Below are 22,663 nucleotides of genomic sequence, written 5' to 3'. Positions count from 1 at the left end.
TCTGGCTTGGCTTTCACTTCCCAGTCATTGTTACAAGGCTTGTATAAAGAGTCTAACATTGACTTGCAAGAATGCTGTCTTCCAATATGTGGAGCTGCAGAGGCATTGTTCCAGCTCTCTTATTTGCATATTACCCAGAGGAGCATGGATGGTCTTAGAAGTCTCCTCACACACTTACCTTCTAGTGGCTCTCCCTAAGAAGAAAAAAATAGCATTCCTGACCCATGACAGGTACAAAAACAAGAGCATGAACATTAAGATGGCAGTTTACCTGTTTACAGTCCCCAAGACCTGCAGTGCTATCTCTAACAAGCCCTGGTCATTGTGGAATTCTCCGGGGACACCGCTGGGGCCTCAGTTGAACCAACCATCTTTTAACTGCACAGTTAGTGTGGTTGCCTCCAAATCTACAACATCTGCGACCATTATCTTTGGTAGTGGGGTCTCTGCCTCACTTCCCAAGATCACTACTGGGTCATTTCTCTTCATTGCGAATGTCTTGCCAACTACCCGAAAATATAAAGTGCAGGTGCTGAGGGGGCAGAGATCCCCAGATACTTGAGGATATGGTACAAAAGACAGCGAGGGCTACTCAGGGACAGTCTTTATTCTTCGACAATATTCAAAGCAGCAGGTTATCCGTCTCCTCCAGTAGGGGAGGCGCAGCACTGGTGTTACAGCAAACTGATGCAAGTACTGCTACTTAGTACAATCTACCGGTCGCACCTCATCCCAGTCACCTGGTGCTCAGTCAGTGGCCTCTCTGCCCCTGTCTCAAGAAAGCTCACCCACATGCCGCCAAAAAAAGGGTCTGAATTTTAAAACCGCAGCAATTTAATTTATGCTGTAGATTTTTGTTATGGATTTTGTACCTTCATGAAGAAAATTGGGTCAAATCCACACTAAAATCGGTTTCAAAATCTGCATAAAAGACGTGTGGATTTTAGCATGGATCTGCGCCAAAATTCATAGGTTTCCAGCTGCAGAAGTTACATCCTTTGTGTACGCCTCTCCAACAACACCGCAGTCCATAGACTTCCATCCTCACAGTATTGGGGCCAACTACAGTCACAGCATCTGGAGTCCGCTGCACCATATTGGAAAGGGAAGGGCTGATCAACTTGAGCAGCACTGCTCCCCGCAACCTCACACGCACTGCTCCCCGCAACCTAACACGCACTGCACCCCACAACCTAACACGCACTGCACCCCGCAACTTCACATGCACTGCTCCCCGCAACCTCACACGCACTGCTCCCCGCAACCTCACACGTACTGCTCCCCGCAACCTCACACGCACTGCTCCCCGCAACCTCACACGCACTGCTCCCCGCAACCTCACACGCGCTGCACCCCCCCCCCAACGTCACACGCACTGCTCCCCGCAACCTCACACGTACTGCTCCCCGCAACCTCACACGTACTGCTCCCCGCAACCTCACACGCACTGCTCCCCGCAACCTCACACGTACTGCTCCCCGCAACCTCACACGCACTGCTCCCCGCAACCTCACACGCACTGCTCCCCGCAACCTCACACGCACTGCTCCCCGCAACCTCACACGCACTGCTCCCCGCAACCTCACACGCACTGCTCCCCGCAACCTCACACGCACTGCTCCCCGCAACCTCACACACACTGCTCCCCGCAACCTCACACGCACTGCTCCCCGCAACCTCACACGCACTGCTCCCCGCAACCTCACACGCACTGCTCCCCGCAACCTCACACGCACTGCTCCCCGCAACCTCACACGCACTGCTCCCCGCAACCTCACACGCACTGCTCCCCGCAACCTCACACGCACTGCTCCCCGCAACCTCACACGCACTGCTCCCTGCAACCTCACACGCACTGCTCCCCGCAACCTCACACGCACTGCTCCCCGCAACCTAACACGCACTGCACCCCCCCAACGTCACACGCGCTGCACCCCCCAACGTCACACATGCTGCACCCCGCAGCATCACACATGCTGCACCCCGCAACCTCACACATGCTGCACCCCGCAACGTCACACATGCTGCACCCCGCAACCTCACACATGCTGCACCCCGCAACCTCACACATGCTGCACCCCGCAACCTCACACATGCTGCACCCCGCAACATCACACATGCTGCACCCCGCAACCTCACACATGCTGCACCTCGCAACATCACACATGCTGCACCCCGCAATATCACACGGGTCCCCATCACAAAGCATTGCGACACACGGGTTCTGATCACCGGGCTGCTCTCCACAACTCCACCTGTAGAGAAGCGCAGAACTCCAGCGCCGTATCCAAGGGCTCCTAGCATTCTCTACCCTCCATCTATATTATAGCCTGGTCGCTAATAACGCCTGGGGGGCGGGGAGGGGGCTTTAACCCCTGCAGGGCCGGTGACAGGTGCCGTGTTCCCGGGCAGCACTCAGCCAATGGCTGGCGGCGGGCGGGCTCAGTGCGGGGAGAGCGCGGCTCGGAGCAGTCACTGAGCGGAGACCCCGGATTCCGGCAGCAGCATCACCCGCAGCCTCCTCACCTCAGCAGCCGACACCATGCGGGGAGCGCCCGCTCTGCTCCGCCGAGCCCTGTGCTGCCTGCTCGGCCCGGCGCTGTCCGTACTGCTCTCCACTGCAGGTACCGGCGCTTTGCGGAACGTCTGCTCCCCGACACCTGCAGCACCCCCCTAGACCTGGTGCATTCGCCATAGACCTGGTGCATTGCATGTCTTATCCCTCAACACCTGCTGCATCTCATTCCTTGCTCCTCAACACCTGCTGCATTCCATTTCCTGCATCCCCCCAAGACCTGCTGCATTGCATTCCATATCTCCAACACCTGGTGCATCCCGTTCCCTGCATCCCTCCAGGATCTGGTGCTTCCTGCTCCTTGCGCCTGAATACCTGGTACATCCCATTCCCTGCATCCCTCAACACCTGGTGCATCCCGTTCTCCGGAATCCATCCAGGATCTGGTGCTTCCCGTTTCTTGCCCCTCAACACCTGGTGCATCCCATTCCCTTCATCCCTCCAGAACCTGGAGCATCCCATTCCCTGCACCCCTGCAGGTTCTAGAGCATCCCATTCCCTGCTTCCCTCCAGAACCTGGAGCATCCCATTCCCTTCATCCCTCCAGAACCTGGAGCATCCCATTCCCTGCACCCCTGCAGGATCTAGAGCATCCCATTCCCTGCTTCCCTTCAGGACCTGGAGCATCCAAATTCCCTGCATCCCTCCAGAACCTGGAACATCCCATTCCCTGCATCCCTCCAGGACCTGGAGCATCCAAATTCCCTGCATCCCTCCAGGACCTGGAACATCCCATTCCCTGCATCCCTCCAGGACCTGGAGCATCCAAATTCCCTGCATCCCTCCAGGACCTGGTGCATCCCGTTCCCTGCATCCCTCCAGGACCTGGTGCATCCCATTCCCTGCATCCCTCCAGGACCTGGTGCATCCCATTCCCTGCATCCCTCCAGGACCTGGTGCATCCCATTCCCTGCATCCCTCCAGGACCTGGTGCATCCCATTCCCTGCATCCCTCCAGGACCTGGTGCATCCCAATCCCTGCATCCCTCCAGGACCTGGTGCATCCCATTCCCTGCATCCCTCCAGGACCTGGTGCATCCCATTCCCTGCATCCCTCCAGGACCTGGTGCATCCCATTCCCTGCATCCCTCCAGGACCTGGTGCATCCCAATCTCTGCATCCCTCCAGGACCTGGTGCATCCCAATCCCTGCATCCCTCCAGGACCTGGTGCATCCCAATCCCTGCATCCCTCCAGGACCTGGTGCATCCCAATCCCTGCATCCCTTCAGGACCTGGTGCATCCCAATCCCTGCATCCCTCCAGGACCTGGTGCATCCCGTTTCTTGCCCCTCAACACCTTCTGCATTCCATTAACTGCATACCCCCAAAACCTGCTGCATTGCATTCCTTAGCCCCCAATACCTGCTGCATTTCCCTCCACCACCCCCCCTCCCCTCCAACACCTGGTTCATGTCATTTCCTGTCGCCCAAGACGTGCTGCATCTCTTTACTTGCACCTGTATACCTGGTATTTCCCATTTCCTGCCACCTCCCCAAACTTATACTGCATTCACCCAACACCTGGTGCAGCCCATTCCCTGCCCCCCCCCCCCCCCCCCGCACACACCTACAGCACATAATCCCCTGCCTACAACACCTGTTCAACATAGTCATCTGCCCCACCATCATCTGCACCCCCACTCACCTGTGGTATCCAACACTTGCATCCCCCAAATGCCTGGTGCATCTCGTTCCTTGCCATTCATCACCTGGTGCATCTCATTTTTTGACCCTCACCTTCTGCGTCCCATTCTTTGTCGTGCGCACACACACACATGTACCTCATTATCTCTTGCCTCCAACACCTATTCAACATTGTCACCCATCCTCCCATCATCTCCACCCAACACCTGTTGCATGCCATTCCCAGCACCCCAACACCTGCATATCATCACCTACCCACCAACACTTGTAGAACTCTTTCCCTTGCTCCCCATCCCCTGTCACCCAAAACCTGTAGGACCCTGTTCTTTCCCTCCATCTCTACATCCTCTCTCACCCCAGCACCTGCTTCTCCTTATCACCTCTTGAACCTGCTTCTCTATGTACCTCTTGAACATCTGAGAATTGTGGAATGTTTCCCCTTCATTCATTACCCTTCAGACTTACACCCCATTGTACACTCTTCACAACTACCTATAATCTACATCCCTTGCCATTTTTTTTCTGATTTCCTGTAGTTTTGTCCTCCTTTCCCCATCTTCACCTCTCCTCACCCGGGTCACAAACCCCATAATTAGCGACCTCCCTGCGAATAGTTTGGCATATTATTCGTAAGTGTAGTCTCCTGCTCGGTGTATGACACTGATGTTCTCTACTTGCTGGTCTCTATGTGGTATTCTTACTGGGGTGGAAGGAATGACTGTTGGAGTGGATGGAGTGTAACGTCTTATACAGGAGCACTGCCAGGATCTTTTGTTATGGGAGATGGATAGTTGTCTGGTTGCTGGCCACGTGTCCTTAGTCTGGTTATAGCCATACTACTGTTTGGAACCTCCTTCAGAAGTTCTGTCACTTTTGAACCTAGAAGAACCTCATTATAAGTCAGTGAGCTCTGCTGGTCGCAGTCCATTTGTACAACATATAGATCTATAGAACAGTAGCCTGAAACTGCCAGATTTATCTTACGATGGATCCAAGCTGCGACCGGTAGAATTCATTGACTTATAATGTGGTCAACAGGTAAGCATTAGGTTCCTTGATGGCAAATGTGAGTATAGCCTGTAACCCATCGCCTGCACTTTAGACAATGCAAAGGGGGCATTAAAAGGGTTAAAGCTGAATGCCCAGTAGAAGGCATTAGATAGCGTTCCGGTTGGGTCCTGGGAGCTCTATTGATGAGACTTGTGATGTCCGTCTTACTATATTATCTAGTGCTATAATTACTCTCTGGCCTCTGCTGCTTGAGTTTCAGCTTGGATTTCCTTGCAAGCATAACTTCTGTCCTGTATACTGGGTGTAAGTCTCAGTATCTGCTCTTATTCTGCATCGATGCAAACTGTGAATTATAACTTCTCCTGTCCTTTATCTGATGTGGCTCTTTATTTACCTATCACTTCATTTGCTGTGTCTCCCTTTTATGAGAGCTGATATGTAATGTTTGGGAGGCGCTGTCTCCTCATCTTTTCTTTGCACTGGTCTGTAATAAAGCTACTCCTAACTGCTATCTGCAGATCCGTTGGAGGAGAAACCCTGGAAATGAGGCGTTTAGGAAGTGCAGAATCTGCGTAGTAAACGGGGTGTCATTATCTGCGGCTGTGCAGATGCAGGCTTGGATGACAGGTTTTAGGGTGAGGTCCCTGCAGGATCAGATGCTTGATTTATAACAGCAGAGGTATTGTCATTAGCAGACTGTTCACCTGAAAGGAAGGCGCCGCTTCTCTCTGATCAGATAGTAGTAAATGTAAAGAGAAGTGTAAACCACCAACAGCTTGTGTCACATATAGGTTGGGATGTCATGTAATTTAGAAATCAGGGCACTCATCCCCCTGACCACCTTCTTCTCAGACACCATCACCTAGTTGATGACCAAAAAGTAAAATGTATATGCCCCTGATGAGGCCTGAGATGAGCAGTCCCTGCAAACTGTAAAAGGGAACTTGTCACCTCTGAACAGCACAGTAAACTAAGTTATGGTGCTGTTTGTGATGGGGAGTTGGGATTATATATACACTATATGGACAAACGTATTTGGACACTGCATGTCTTTCAGAAAAAGTGCTTTATTATTCAATTTAGGTCATTCTTTTGCTTGTATTACAGCGGCAAAAAATATATAACTTTTTTTATATACTTTGCTGGTCCCCTATTCCCGCAGTGTTCCCCAGTTATATCTGTGCATGGTCTCACAATCTGACTCTCTTCAGACTGCTGTGTGTGTGTTTGCCCTCCGATATAGAACTCTATGTGAGTTGGGGAGCTGCTCATCATAAATACTACCTCCCCGAACAGCACCAAAGTTTATGGTACTGTTTGGTGGCGACAGGTTCCTTTTAACAAATAGGCTTTGTCCTGATATTATGAGATTGTCTGATTCTAGAGAGTATAGCATGCAGGGTGCGGGACCTTGGTTTTGGCCATAGACCCTTTGAATCCTCCCCTGGACAGTATAGTGGTCTTTTAACATATTAATGGGGTTTTTTTCCCCATTGTTTGTTAAATAGTGTATGTTGAAACCATAACTTTATGGGAAACTGTCAAGTGGTTCCAAAGCCCTCAAAATATTAGTCAAAAATAATACAAAATGAGATTAAAGAAAATGTAGCAGATAACTAATCCAGATAAAACAAGTTCTTACATATAACAGTCAGAATGAGCTGCTGGAAGATGTAAATCATTTTCTATGTAGCAGACAGGAGCTTCATTAGGGTCCGATACAGTATATACAGTGTACCAGAGAAGTAAAAAGGATCCGCCCTCTTCTGGTGATGGAGGGAACAGCTCAGCATTCAAGGGAATTACAGCACACGTAGTGCCACACTGTACTGTAGAGAGGCACTACTAGACCGCCAATTAGTAATGCAGGTGTTTTACTAGTCAAATGTTCTTACTGAATAGCTGGATTTCCCAACAAAGTGCATGTGCTGCAATTTCAGACTGTATGTGACATTGTACACTTATTGTAAAAGAAAAAAATATATATCAAGCACCTAGGAGTTTCTATGTGTGATTGTAACGTTGATATAAGTAAGTAATTACAGTATCAGAGCAAAAGGATAATTTATTGCAGAAAACTGAACACTTGAAGGGAGGCTCCAGTACTCTGTTGTACCGCCTCTAGCTTGGGTATAAAATGTGATACAGGCAGGCATGGAGGCTGTAGTATTCTGTTGTACCACCTCTAGCTTGGGTACAAGATGCGATATGGGTGGGCACTGAGGCTCTACTACCTTGTTATACCGCTTTTAGCATGGGTACAAGATGTGATACAGGCGGGCATGGAGGCTCTAGTACCCTGTTGCACCACTTCTACCTTGGACACAAGATGTGATACAGGCGAGTATGGAGGCTCTAGTACCCTGTTGTATCGCATCTAGCTTAGGTACAAGATGCAATACAGGCAGGCATGGAGGCTCTAGTACCCTGTTATGTCGCCTCTAGGTTGGATACAAGATGTGATACGGGTGTGCATGGAGGCAAACAGGTTCTGTATTATATCCTGTGGCATATTGGTTCACATTTGCTGTAACGGAGCCTCTAGATCGTGCAAACTCATAGGCTGTTGAAGTTGGCGATACATCTGGCGACTAGGCAGGCCACGGATATGCGACAATGTTGTGGAGGCATACCTATGACACATTTGCTGTGTGCAGTCAAGCATTATCCTACTGGAAGCCGTACCGTGATAGGCAATCTAATAACTCTTAACACTTTCTAATCCTATTTGTTCTTTTTATTTCCGTTTTCCCCAGCTCCAATTTATTTGGAGCTGGGGAGAATGGCATTCTCCCTTCACCTGCCCATGCGGCAGCCAATTCATTGATATAACCCCCCTGCTTCTTGCATCATTACAATAATGCGCCCCTCTCAAACTCTTTTAACTGGGCGAAATCTCTTGGATTCCGTCATAGAGGCGTCTAGTGGTCAACAAGCTCTACACTAGCGGAAGAAGAGGTCACTACACACAAGGAGCCTCCGAGAGCCTTTTATAGGCCAAGGGTGGGGCAACTTTTAGGGCCTCAGGTGGCAAGACTGTTCATCTAATCACACCACAACTCTCATCATTTACATATCTGCCTGAGATGTAACTGCATGCCGTGTTCTGCAGCAAAATAACAACTTCTTCTAGGTGCTTAAATTTTTTTTTTTTGACAGAGTGTATATTAAATCTGGTTTCAAGTTACAGTGATTCAGGAAAATATTGTACCCTGAGACCATTGTAACTCAATGGATAACTGTAGAGTTCCTCATCAGTTCCTCATATTTATAGCCGACTGGATCAGCAACTTACAGTTAATATCCTGTTTCTTCAAGATCAAGAGATGGAGGAATGTTCTGTAAGTGACGGCAGAGCTTTGCACCAACTACATCCCTTTAGCTGGGGAGCCTGGGGCGCTGCCAGGTATGTTGTTAGGAGTTTAGACCTGTGTATTCCCATTCTCTACGGCCCCTCATCTCATGGCAGCCATATTTGTGAGATGAATACTCAGTACTCCTTAGTTCTTCTTGCAGCCAGGCCTAAAATACTCAGGTAGCTGGCTCCTGAATGCTGATCTTGGGGTGCACCAGGTACAGTTACACAGACAGTGGTCAGATTTCATATAGAATCCCATAGGAATAGACATTTCTGAGTATTGCCAAAGGGGATGAAGTTTGTATAAGGAAGATCAGTAATGTCTTCTCACATGCAAGTATGATATCACTAAAAGAGGGGCCTGGATGCCTTTCTTGAGTGATACAATATTATATGTCATTATCACCTTTGACTTCAAAAGGGTTAATCCAGGGATTACTCAGATTGCTAGATTGCTAGATAGTCGGTAAGGAATTTTATTCCTTAAATTGGGAAAATATGGCTTCTACCTCTTTTTTTTTTTTAATTGCCTTCCTCTGGATTAACACTGGGTGGGAAGGGGGGCGGAGATTTGTTTAACAGGCTGAACTGGATGGATATATGTCTTTTCTTTAGTCTTACATACTATGTTACTGTAGTGGCCAGACGTCTACGTTGCTGGCCCCTCCATAAATGTCATACATGTAATGTCTTTTGCAGATGCGCTGTGCAAAGTTGTCTAGTCATCTTGCTATGTGTATTGCACAGCTGCAGCAAGTGAGAGGTTAATGTTTGCCTGAGACTGGGAGATGTTTGCAAATGTATCAATATTTGCATAGTCACATGATCTATTTTGTCTATAAGTATGAGTGCTTTGGGTAAGGTCTTGAGTTTTCCGTTCTTGGAGTTGTCCATCATCTTCTGGGTTCCTGAGTGAGAGTGCCAGCAACATGGGGGTACCTTCAACCCTCATGTTGTAAAGTATGGAAGAAGAGGAGCGGTTCTTGAGGGTTCATATGCCAAGAACCGTGGAGGAGAGAGAGCAAGAGAAGTGAGAGTGAGAGTGTCCAGAAAAGGCCGAGATCACTGTGGAGAGGTACTGACCTACAAGAGTGTCTGTGAAGTGACTTTACCCCTATCCTTCTCTGGGGAGTTCCCCTTTCTGGAGCCGTTCCTGTCAGATAACTGAGGCTGCGGGACGGGTGTCATCCTGTGTTTCCTCCCTGACCTCAAATCTGCTGTTTTGTCTGCATGGCTGTCTTTTGCAATTTGTGCCTTGCACCAAGTTTTCTAAAGTTTTGCCAGGCCCTGACCATTCCCAGGGACCTGACGTACTTTAATACTGTCTGCGGCTCCTTCATTTATTTACCGCCAATGGGCAACGGAACAGTGGCGTCACCTAGGACAACCTTGTATCCTGTTCTCATGTTTATTGGGCATCCCTTTCATAGGGGTGTCCGGAAGAGTCCCAGCACTGCTCTGGCCGAGGGTACATGTGTCCCTCCGGGAGGGAGCCTGGTAAGTGCTGCCATGACAAGTGTCCACTCTACCCTCCCAGCTCCTCAACGTATGCCCTGTGTGCAAAGTCACCCTATGGGATGCTGCATTACTATCAGAGAAAATTGCTTTAAATGGATTTTTGGTGACCCTGGAACTAGCTGTGCTTCCCACCTTTACACCCACAGTGGCATACCCTGTCATAATATATATGATTTTCTTTGGGCTTCAGAACCTCCGATTCGACTTAGATGCAGTGATGCATATCCTGAACCAGGGAAGTCACTCGCTCCCTATAGAAACTGTAACGCCAGTGTTTAGGGCCAAGGAAGATTATAACACTCATGGCTGGTGTCACAAGCACCCTCATTGCAGTTTGTGTGATATGTAGGTGTGACAGGGACAACAAAATCACCTGGTCTGTCTGAAATTTATTAAAATCTTGCAAATTACATCTCGGACTCACTAATAACCACGCAAAGCTGCCAGCACTGAGATCATGTTCACATGCAGTGGAAAATTGGGTGCAGATTTTGGTACAAATTTCACCTCCTTCTTTAGAGAAGAGGTAGAAATGGGAAAACGTTTGAGTGAAATCTGTGTTCAGCACATTGGACAGCGCATGGACAGGATGTCTGAGTGCTGTCCGATACGTGTTGCACTGAGAATGTTGCGGAGAGGCCGAGGTCGAGGCTAATTGCATTTGCTGACTTTCTTTCCAAGATGCTATCCTCACATTCTTTGTCAACTAATAGCCCTTCTACACCGGCCGGGTCGACAGGCTCTCAAGTGACTACACAAGTGCTGACGTCAACGCTAAGGTCATCCGCGCTCGTGCAGAGCGTTTTACACAGAAAGACCTTCACCGCTGACAGATGTGGAACACATTCTTATGTACCTGGGTTACCTAAGTACCAAGTTATGTAGCAGCCTCTACAAGTCTAGATTATGCTGTATATCTCCTTGATGTATGAGGTTCTATGGTACATATTCTAGGCAAAGAGGATTATCCACATCAGATCTTCTCCAAGCCAACATCTGCTGATAGTAAACCTTATCTGTGCTGAGATGTAACTTCCAAGAAATGCAACATCGAAGGTGACAAGACCAACACAGTCCACATAGGAATATTAGCAAGTGAAAGCAATTAGTTACCATTGGAAGAGCTAGGCCCAAACTGATATTGTTTTCCTCCTGGGAATGCTAGAATTCCGACAGCCTGGTCATGTAGTACAGGAAGAAGCGGCCCTGACACCCTGACCCACAATGTGATAATCCTCCCCCAAGCCCTGAAGCTTGTATTTACTTGCAGATGATCTGCACTAATGAGGCCGCTGACATTTGCGATCCGTGGACGATGCATATTAATTTAGTTATTGAAATGTCAGAGATGCCGGTCATTTAAGCCCACAAATGTGGCTTACCCCAGAGTCTTGGCCTTGTTACACTCGCACCGGACATAATCTGTTAACCCTGAGGTGACAGGCAGAATCAGCTGGTTTCTAGCGGTAATGAGTGACCACTACATATTGCTCCAGACTATAACGTGTGGGTGGTCAGAGGTAGGAATCAATCATTCCTCTTATTTGACAGATGAGTATGGCCTTGTTTTGGCCCTTATTCCTGTCATTGTGTTGGCTCTTGTTTTTGTCCTCTGTGTACCCTGCTCCCAATGGTGGCACAGCTTCAGAATTTTCTACCCATTAAAAGCTTAGTTTTGATGAGGATGTTCCTGTGCGTTGCGGTACAGGAACTCTACAAATGGCGGCTCTGTGTAGTTCACAATGTGGAATATTACAAAGGGCAACAATTACTTCCATTCTTCCACTAGGTTAAGTGCTGGGAGAAAAATTAGAAAATAGCTTCTCTTGGTTATCTTGAGCTAGGATGTTGAGTGACAACCCAAAGATGGATAGCACACACTTCAAGATCCAAATGCAAATAATGAATGTATTTTATTTGAACAACTCCAGACGTCAACAATAGAGCAACATTTCGGGCTAACAGCCCTTTATCAAGACCAAAAATAAGCAAATAGCCTGGTAGTCAAAGTATAGATTGATGTACAACTGGAGGGTACTGAGCCACCTCATGTAAGGAGGAAGTGGCAAGGAGGCCATTTTAAATAGGCCACCCTAGCTCTCCAGTTCTACATCCAAATATCTATACTTGGACTACCAAGATATTTACCTGCGCCTATTTTTGGACTTGATAAAGGGCTTTTAGCCTGAAACGTTGCTCTATTGTTGACATCTGAAGTTGTTCAATGAAATGCCTTTTGTTACTTTTATCTTGAAGTCTATGCTATCCATCTTCAAGGGTTGTACGATTATGTGGGTCATAGGCAGTATAGCACCATGAACATAACGACTTAAAGGAGTGCAACTATTTGCTGTATATCTATTGAGGTCATTGAGTGATGTCCTGGGTGTCACAGCAGCTAAAATACAGAAAATAAATGCATTGAATCCACTGTCTCCTATGTACCCCAATACAGATGTTTCACAGAGGTGATGTTGGGGGCAGAGAAAACGCACCTCAGCTGTTTCTTCATTCCAGCACAAACATGAAGTCTGGGCCCTTGTTGTAACTGTGAAATGCATATATAGAAAACTCCCTGACCAGCAATCGCCTTAGTATACAGCATCCTTTGATATGAACTCCAAGCTGGACAAACGCTGGCTCGAGTACCAGCAGTACATAATCTAAAAAAAAAGTCTAGCATCGAGATTAGCCAATGGCTAATTTTCCGTACATGGGGTCTACTAATTACATTATTTAGTTGTATAAAGCACCTAATAAAGAATTTGGAATTTATTTTGATGCTGGAACGTTTTGATATTTTGCAATAAGCCACCCTGCCCTCTCGCCTGTCACACTCTGGAGGTCTCCTCTGTGTAATGCAGTCACTTCTATGCAGTACAGCTTCCTGTCTGATGCTTATCGGGCACCATCTTGATCTTACTTTCACACCAATCCCATGATGCATCAGTACAATTTTGCATGAGCATCTACAGACTGTAGTATTCCTGCTGTTGGTAACACGCTGACATTACATTCTGTATTCACCTAAATAAGCTACAGACCATAGGTATTCAGTCAGGAGGGTGAGCTATCACCTCCTCTATTATAGCTGTGTGATAGCAGATGTGTGATCATCATCAGTAACTGTAATAGGAGTGTCTGTGCCCCCCTCATAGCTATGTAATAGTAACGCTGACTGAGAAACTGATTAGAAACTAAACACATGAACCTAAGTAGATCAGGACAGAGATCACATGACTACCTGAGGAGAAGGACTCAATAGAAAGGAATAACTAACCAAGGTAATACTAGGTGGACATGTTTGTATAGCACCAATTTATTCCGCAACGCTTTCAGTTGTTTTTTTTTTTTTTTTTGCTTATTACCTCCCCAGCAAGCTGGGTCCTCATTTTACCGACCTTGAAAGCATTAGAGGCTGACTCAACCTTGAGCCGGCCACCTGAACCATGTGGGGATTGAACCTGCAACATTCAGGTGGTGAGCGAGAGCTTAGGACTGCATTCTGCTGCCCTAACACTCTGCGCTCACTTATATATACAGGGAGGATAGCTACATCATGAATGTAAAAAAAATCACCAGAGAGGCCCTTTAAGCTAAGCTCTTAGGCTAAAATTGGGGGTCATTATTTGGTGGTGGTGCTTATAACAGCCCTGGCTCTCCGATGATGAAAAATGTGAGGCAAACTTCTAGGATTGCAGAATGCTGTTGGAAGAAACCGCACTTCAAGGAAGACGTTATTATGTGCAAACAAGCAGTCTTAAACTTCAAGTCTGCAATCATTTCTGCAAATCAAGACTATTTTGCTACTCTCATATCTTCACTGTCTCACAACCCTAAATTATTAACACTTTTAACTCTCTTCTCCATCCTCCAGTGCCCCTCTCACATCTCTCATCCCAGTTGAGGATTTAGCTACGTATTTTAATCTTTTCCAACATTAGTGAAAGCCTAAACCTTCAGTCCACACAACCCTTCTATGCATCTTCTCAACCTCTCAGTGCTGTTCCCCTACAACCTGATTCTGCACCGTTACCAACGGAACGCCATTACCCTACACGCCATATCTTATCTCTCCACTTGCGCGCTTGACCCAATTGGATCCAACCTTATCCCAAGTGTCACCCCTGTGTTTATACAAGCATAGCTGATTTCTTTAATCTATCACTGACCACCAGCAGCTTCCCTTCATCTTTTAAACATGCACCCATCAGACTTATCCTCAAGAAGATGTCTCGTGAATAGAGATGAGCAAACGTACTCGGTAAAGCACTACTCGTCCGAGTAATGTGCTTTATCCGAGTACCTCCCCGCTCGTCCTGAAAGATTCGGGGAGCGCTGCTGCTGACAGCTGAGTTGCGGCGGGGAGCAGGGGAGAGCGGGCGGGAGAGAAGGAGAGAGAGATCTCCCCTCCGTTCCTCCCCGCTCTCCCCTGCAGCTCCCCACTCCGCGGCGCTCCCTGAATCTTTCAGGACGAGCGGGGAGGTACTCGGATAAAGCACATTACTCGGACGAGTAGTACTTTACCAAGTACGTTCGCTCATCTCTACTCGTGAACTGTCCTGTTATCGCCTCCTCTCATTACTCTCATTTGCCTCAGTACTCCTTGAGAAGCTTGTCTACCTTGAACTGTCCTCCCACCTCTCATCAAGCTCGTTCTTCGACCAGCTATAATGTGGTTTCCAACCTCACCATTGTACTGAAACTGCCTTAAAAGGAATGTATTGTATATTTTCATACTAATTTAAAGCAGGTCGTGAAACTCATTTCATTTTTCTTATTTGTTTTTAATCTTCTGATTGACGATTTACATATATATATATTCTATTGTCTGAACATGACTGTGGGGGCGGTCATCTTCCCAGAGCTGCAGCTAAGAGTATTTAGAGTACTCCAGAGAAAAAAAATGTTCAAAAATGACACATTTATTTAAAAACAATTGGTTCTTTATTGCATAAACAAATATTAAACATTATAAAAGATGAAGTGCCACAAGAAATTTCCGCCACACAGACATTTATACAAAGTAAATACGACCAGACGAAGGACGAGGCGCCGAAATGTATGCCGAGGCTTTAGGCCATACAGATTTACACTTTTTATGGGTTAAATATAGTTAATATCTTTTATTTGTATTTGCACTTGCTATAATCTATGGTTATATGGTAATTCTTTGCTATTTGGGGTTGTAGTTTACTTTGTATAGATCTCTGTATGGCTGCAATTACTTGTGGCCCCTCATCTTTTAGAATATTTTAAGTCTGCTTATTCAATAAAGAATCCTAGTTCTTTTATAAATTTGTCATTTTTGCACTTTTTTTCTTCTTTTGAGTAGTCTTTTGGTATGGTGCTGCCATTTTATATACTAGATGCTATGGGACTTGATATCACTATGTCCTTATTGATATGATGTGTTGGTTCCAATTTGCTATGTATTTAGGTTTCCCAAGAGTATTGAGAAATATATTTTGCAGAAGAACTTATGGACAGCAGGGGACCCATTGACTTCTATGGGAGACAGTTCTAGGCATGCTGTGTGATATGTGCAGAAGTCATTGTGCAGGGAGGGGGAGTAGGTGAGCTGTGACCATCAACTGAATGGTGGGTGATGTATTGCACTGTGTGTATATATATATATATATATATATATATATATATATATATATATATCATTGTAATCCTGCCTTTGATGATAATAAGTTAACTATTGGAAAGTTTTCTCTGCAGAACAGGAAGTAACAGGCTATTGGGCTTAGAGGTCAGTATGTTGGTTGCTTTTTTGGGGAGGTGTGGGGGGGGTTACTCTTTATAATTATGCTGAAAACTAAACATCACAAAGTCTTAAATATGTTTTATATGAAAACTTGATTTATACAACGGATAATTTTCTGATGGCCCGTTCCCTTTAACCAAAGTTACTAATGATCTGCTAGCTGCCAAAGATTCAGAAGATTACTGTGTGCTCATAGTCCTTGACCTGGCCTCTGCCTTTGACAGTTGATCGCTGTCTTTGTCACAAATTCCCTCATCTTTTGGCATCACAGACATTGCACTCTACTAGATCTCCTTGTACCTCAGTAGCCAGATTGTAGCATTAAAAAAATTGCAAAAAATGTGCAATCTTTTTGTCCTCTACACCACTTTTCCGAAAAGGAGGGCTTGTCGGGAGGGGTATGGCCATCCCAAACAGACACATTTATGTATAATTTACAACAGAAACTGGTTTACTCCCAATCTGACCTGGTGTACATTTCTGTATAGGTGCACAAAGGATCCAAGATGCGCCTTATATACAATGAGATGGTACTGGTGCATCTTGTCTCCACCGGAAGTATGGGTGGAGACCACATCAATGTCAGGCAATGCCCTGCTCACACCCCCAGCTGTGGATTGGCTGGTATTAACTTACGAGGCCTGTTTTGCTGCCTCCTGGGCCCCAACTAGGGATTGTGGTTCTGCGGCGCACGATGTTCTCTACCGCTCTGCTGACCTAAACCGCTGCTTTCTTTTGGTGCTGTCATGCCGCCTCCTCCTCTGCGGTCCCAATTAAGTGGTAGGGTCGGCACCTTGTAGGAAACGGGGCTTGTCCACTCCCATGGATGCCGCTCCTTGGTCCCATGCATTGGACACCGTGCGGGGAGCAGAGTGACAGCGCAGACAGAAGCACAGTGCCAAGGGTGCCATGGACACTGACCGCTTGGCCCTGAGCACAGACATTGCAGGGCGGCGGAAGCTGAGTTCGGAGGGTGGGCCAATTAGCTATAATGACAGGACGACGGATAGGAGGAGGACAGTGACTGCCAAGCGGGGATGCCAGCAGCGGGAAGAGTCAGAGCGGGGCACCAATCACAGCCGCTGCTGATGCCTCACAGTCGCAGATGGCTGGCCTAGCGGGGACACTGAGAGCGGGGCCATAGTCACAGCTGCAGGGTCGCCATGGGAGCTAGATACTCACAGCAGCCGGGTCTCAAGCAGTGGAGATGGGAACTGTCAGGAGCGGGGATGAGAGGCAAGCGGGGAAAGTGACAGGCAGCATCAGCCAAATATCACCTGTGGGCGTCACCTGGCCCTCCCCGCTATGTCAAGCCAGCTACCCTTATGTCTCCACCCATATTTCCGGTGGAGACAAGATGCACCCAAGGAGGCATGCTGTGGCAAGAATAATATTGAGACTGGCGTTTGAAATCCCAGTCTTAAAATATTTCCTCCTTAATGTCTAACGCTCACCCTCCACCTCATTTCACTCTCTCGCTGTTGGTGTACTCCAAGGCTCTATACGGGGATTCCCTACTCTTGTCCATCCATACGTTTTTGGCCTAGGATAGCTCCTAGAATTCTATCGCTTTTAGTACCATCCTTATGTTGACAACACTCCAAACTTCTCTCTGGAGCTGATGTTGCTTTTCTACTATCCAGAGTAAGTGTGTGTATCAGCTACAGCCTCCTAATATCCTCTTTTTCTACTCCTGCTTTCTTTAAGTCAACATGGAGAAACCTAAATTTATTATCTAAACCCCCCTTCCCACCCCAACCGATCAATCAGTTAAGGGCTCCTTACTTTCCCCAGTCTCAGGAGTCAGCTGCCTTAGGGTATGCTTTGATTCTGCCCTGCCCTTCAAAGCACACATCGAAGCTGCTGCCACTTCCAACTCGAAGACTTCTTGTGGATCCAATCATTCCTTAACTTCATATTCACAAAAATGCTAGTGCATGATCTTATCTCTGGCCTAGACTACTGCAACATTCTCCTCTGTGGCTTCCCATCCAATACTTTTAGGCTGGTCTCACACAACTGGGTTTAAATTGCGGAATCTGCGATCGTCACCCGCACGGACGATCCACTGTATTCCACACACATTCAAACAATAGAACACACACATGAGCGGACAGCGATTGCGATTTCCACTTGCAGAAATAAAATCGCAGCATGTTGTATTTTAGTGCGGACTCTGCACGGGCGTTGTAATGTCTTATCAACACTGGGTAGTAGCTGCGGGTGTAGTAGCTGTGCGGGACCGGAGAATAGTCAGGAGGAAGCTGGAGGTCATCAGCAGGTAGTCACAGTTGCAGGGCAAATGGATGATGCGAAAAGCATAGATGGAAAGCCAGGAGTCATTATTAGGAAGTCTAATGGATGAGGCAGAAAGCATATTCAGGAGCAGAGCCAGGAGTCGTCAGCAGGTAGTCACAGTTTAGAAGAAAAGAGCAGGTTAGGAAATGCAGCTTGATAAAAGCAATGGAGCCCAATAATCATGCGCTCATGCAGTGGCAGGGTTAGGTTTTTATAATGAGCCTAATCAGTAAGCAGAGGCGCGGGGGGACCAGGAGGCAGAAACTAGATTACTGAGATCAGGGAACAAGGCTGAGAATCATGCATCATCGCCTAGTGGGGGGAAAGATATTTAAAATCTGCACTGCGCATTCCACATGTGGAAGCCCGGTGAGCGTCCATGGTCATCCACAATGCAGGATATACAAGGTATACAGAGGTGGGGCGAGGACCAGGAGGCGGAGACTAGATTACTGAGATCAGGGAACAAGGCTCAAAGCATTGTTTACCAGGAGCCGATAAAATATTTACCGGCTCCCCGTTACCAACCTTTTTTTACCAAAATTTTTCCACGACTTGTGACCTCCATACATCTCTAACGTAATATCCTGATGCCTCCCCAAACATAATCTCCGGTCCCCACAAGATATCTTTCTTTGCTTTTCTTCTTGCACAACACTCTCTAAAATTTCCTCCTTAAATCCCCTACGCACTGGAACTCACTACCTCAAATGACTACACTCTCCCCCACCTTCGAAACTTTTAAAAGCAACCTAAAAACTTACATCTTGAGAAAAGACTGCAACCTACAATAACGCCTAAACTGCCATATAAAATGCTCCAGACCAAAAAAATAACCTAGGAGCCATCGGCTCCTAAAATGAAAAATGGAGGAGCGAAGTTTAAATACATATATGATTAAGACTAACTCTTTGCAGATCCCCGTATCTCTGGTCCTGATTTTTTTCCTTTTCTGTTTCTTATAGCTAATACCTATATTGGTATAGACTAGACTGTAATACCGGCTCCTATACACAGGAATGTAACAATTAGAATACTCCTTCCCCGCGACCATCCCACCTCCATGCAGAAGTATATACAGATATAAAACCGCCAACACATGTCATGTTAGGTTACTATGATAATAAGTCGCAATTTGGCAAAGCTAAGCTGATTTTGTAGCATGGTCGCTATTTCCTTTGAATGGCAGTGGCTGGCTATATAATTAGCGTACCTCGCCAAAGTTCTATGTTGGTGCTGCTACATCTTAATTACTTTTAGACTGGGTTCACACGGGACGGATTTGCTGCAAAAATTTTGTGCGGCAAATCCGCCCACAGCTCCTAATCCCGGGATTAGCCAGCCATGTGGACGAGATTTTGCAAAAATCTCGACCACACAGGGTGGCCAATTCGTCGCAGCAAAGCCACGCTGAGCTGGCGCTGCAGCATGGAATGGACAGCCTCAGCATGTCAATTCTTCATTTTTTTTTTTTTTGCTGCAGCCTCTTTATGGGGAGAGAAAGCCACAACAGAATACTGGTGGCCAAACCGCTTCAAAACCCATGGCCAACTGCCGCGGGTTTTGAAGCTGCACTTATCCCGCAGAAATCTCATGGTTTCTCGGTGCAGCCAAACCGCGACATTTCTGTCCCATGGGAACTCAGCCTAAGGGTGGCTTCAGACGAGCGTGTATTTTGTGCGTGCATACGCACGCACAAAAACACGCGTTTATCAGCCCCAATTAATTCCCTATGGTGTGTGTACATGTCAGTGCTTTACAGGTGTGTACCTGCAAAGATAGGATATGCGTGCACCATAGGGAATGCACGCATTGTTTTAATGGAGTTGCGGTTGCTGCTGGCGGCTCCATTGAAGACAATGGTCTGCCGGCACCCCTGCATTGTTTTGCAGGGAAGGGCTTTACATATATGCCATTCCCTGAAAAAAAAAAATTAGTGTTAAAAATTTTTTTTAAAAACTTACCTGTCCGCTGCTGCCATATCCCCGCGAGGATGAAGAACACATCTGCCACATGCGGCAGATGTTTCCTTTATCCCTGCAAGGAAAAAGAATTCCCTGCTGCACCTGCCACATCTGTGATAAATGCAGCAAAGGAACTCTTCATCCCTGTGGGCAATAAAGAATTCCCTACCACAGCTGTCACACATGACAACTGCGGTAGCGGAACGAGCTGCCAGCATCCTGCAATTGTTTTTCAGAAAAGGGCTTTAAATATAAGCCCTTTCCTGAAAAACGGTGATTAAAATAAAAAAAAAAAACAATATTCAACCGCGTCCAGCCGACTCTTCTCCCTGCACTGCTGTCAGTAGTATTCAGCAGGCGGGGATTTAAAATCCCTGCCTGCTGAATGGGCTGCCTCTAATTGGCTGAGCACTGTGACCAATCAGAGGTAGCTCTCAGCTAATGAATGACAGCTGAGAGCTGCCTCTGATTGCTCCCTGCGCTCAGCCAATCAGAGGCAGACCTCACCCATTCATGAATTCATGATTTTAAATCCCCACCTGCTGAATACTACTGAGAGCAGTGCAGGGAGAAGAGTCGGCTGGACGCGGTTGAATATTGTTTTTTTTTTTTTATTTTAATCACCGTTTCTTCTTGTTTTTCAGGAAAGGGCTTATATTTAAAGCCCTTTCCTGAAAACAATTGCAGGATGCCGGCAGCTGGATCCCCTACCGCAGCTGTCATGTGTGACAGCTGTGGTAGAGAGTTCTTTATTCCCCGCAGGGATGAAGAATTCCTTTGCTGCATCTGTCACAGATGTGGTAGATGCAGCAGGGAATTCTTTCTCCTCGCAGGGATGTAGGAAACATCTGCCGCATGCAGCAGATGTGTTCTTCATCCCCGCGGGGACATGGCAGCGGTGGACAGGTACGTTTTTGTTTTTTTTTAGACTAAAATTCTTGCTTTTCAAGGAAAAACAATTCAGGGGTGCCGGCAGACCATTGCCTTCAATGGAACCACCGGCAGCAGCTGCGGATCCATTGAAGGCAATACACAGACCTTCATACATGCGTGTTTTTGCACGTACATAGGTGCCCACCCTACGTGCTCCAGCCCATTTGCGTTTTTTTAATGCTGCTTTTTTTAACATGAATATCAATGGGACTTTCTAATGTTAAAAACGCATCGCACAAATTTGTGATGCGTTTTTAACATTAGAAAGTCCCATTGACATACGCATACAAAAAACGCAGCGTTAAAAATGCAAGTGTGTGGAAGCCCTAATACTACCAGTACTATAATACTGCTCCTATGTACAAGAATATAACTACTGGTACTATAATATTGCCCCCTATCTACAAGAATATAACTACTATAATACTGTCCCCTATCTACAAGAATATAACTACTCTAATACTGCCCCTATCTACAAGAATATAACTACTATGATACTGCCTCCTATGCACAAGAATACAACTACTATAATACTGCCCCCTATGTACAAGACTATAACTACTATAATACTGCCCCCTATGTACAAGACTATAACTACTATAATACTGCCCCCTATGTACAAGAATATAACTACTATAATACTGCCCCCTATGTACAAGAATATAACTACTATAATACTGCCTCCTATGTACAAGAATATAACTACTATAATACTGCCCCTATCTACAACAATAGAACTACTATAATACTGCCCCCTATGTACAAAAATATTACTACTATAATACTGCCTCCTATGTACAAGAATAGAACTACTATAATACTGCCTCCTATGTACAAGAATATAACTACTATAATACTGCCCCTATCTACAACAATAGAACTACTATAATACTGCCCCCTATGTACAAAAATATTACTACTATAATACTGCCTCCTATGTACAAGAATAGAACTACTATAATACTGCCTCCTATGTACAAGAATAGAACTACTATAATACTGCCCCCTATGTACAAGAATAGAACTACTATAATACTGTCCCCTATGTACAAGTATATAACTACTATAATACTGCCTCCTACCCTGTTCCCCCAAAATAAGCCCTACCCTGATTTTCAGGATTTTTGGGGAGGCTTGAAATATAAGCCCTACCCTTAAAATAAGCCCTAGCTGCATTACATTAAAAAAAGAAGAGGAATACATTACCTTGCAGGCTCGGTCCAGGTCCCTCCTGCTGCTCTTTAGACCTCCGATGCGCTTCTTGCAGTCCTCGGGCGTCCACAGAAGATCATTTCCTGGTTACTGGATTCATAAATCCCACCTCCAGGAACTGATGGCTTTGATTGGTTCTCAAGCGCGGCTCAGCTAATCAATGCAGCGCTTGATGAACCAACCTGATGACTGTGATTGGTTCATCGAGCGCTTCATTGATTGGCTGAGCAGTGCTCGAGAACCAATCAGCCATGGCTTCCTGGAGAGTGATCTTCTGATGGCAGACGAGAACTGGAAGAAGCACGTCGGAGCTCCATAGAGCAGCGGGAGGGACCTGGATCGAGCCTGCTAGGTAAGTATAATAAGACATCCTCCG

At 46.6% G+C, this 22,663-nt stretch overlaps 1 protein-coding gene across 2 annotated transcripts in view; it reads left to right on the top strand.

Moving 5' to 3' along the window:
- Positions 1-2,504: 2,504 nt before the first annotated feature.
- LOC136632266 (opioid-binding protein/cell adhesion molecule homolog) overlaps positions 2,505-22,663 on the top strand; it is a 348,157-nt gene continuing 327,998 nt past the window's right edge. Inside the window, exon 1 of one of the 2 annotated variants that reach the window (XM_066607029.1) lies at positions 2,505-2,624. In XM_066607029.1, coding sequence (XP_066463126.1) covers positions 2,543-2,624 — 82 coding nt within the window. In that variant the 5' untranslated portion in view covers positions 2,505-2,542. The remainder of the gene's footprint in view (positions 2,625-22,663) is intronic. The other variant, XM_066607033.1, reaches the window with a different exon arrangement.

This window comes from Eleutherodactylus coqui, chromosome 6, assembly GCF_035609145.1.
Source record: "Eleutherodactylus coqui strain aEleCoq1 chromosome 6, aEleCoq1.hap1, whole genome shotgun sequence".
Taxonomy (NCBI): domain Eukaryota; kingdom Metazoa; phylum Chordata; class Amphibia; order Anura; family Eleutherodactylidae; genus Eleutherodactylus; species Eleutherodactylus coqui.
This window is presented reverse-complemented; position numbering and strand designations above follow the sequence as displayed.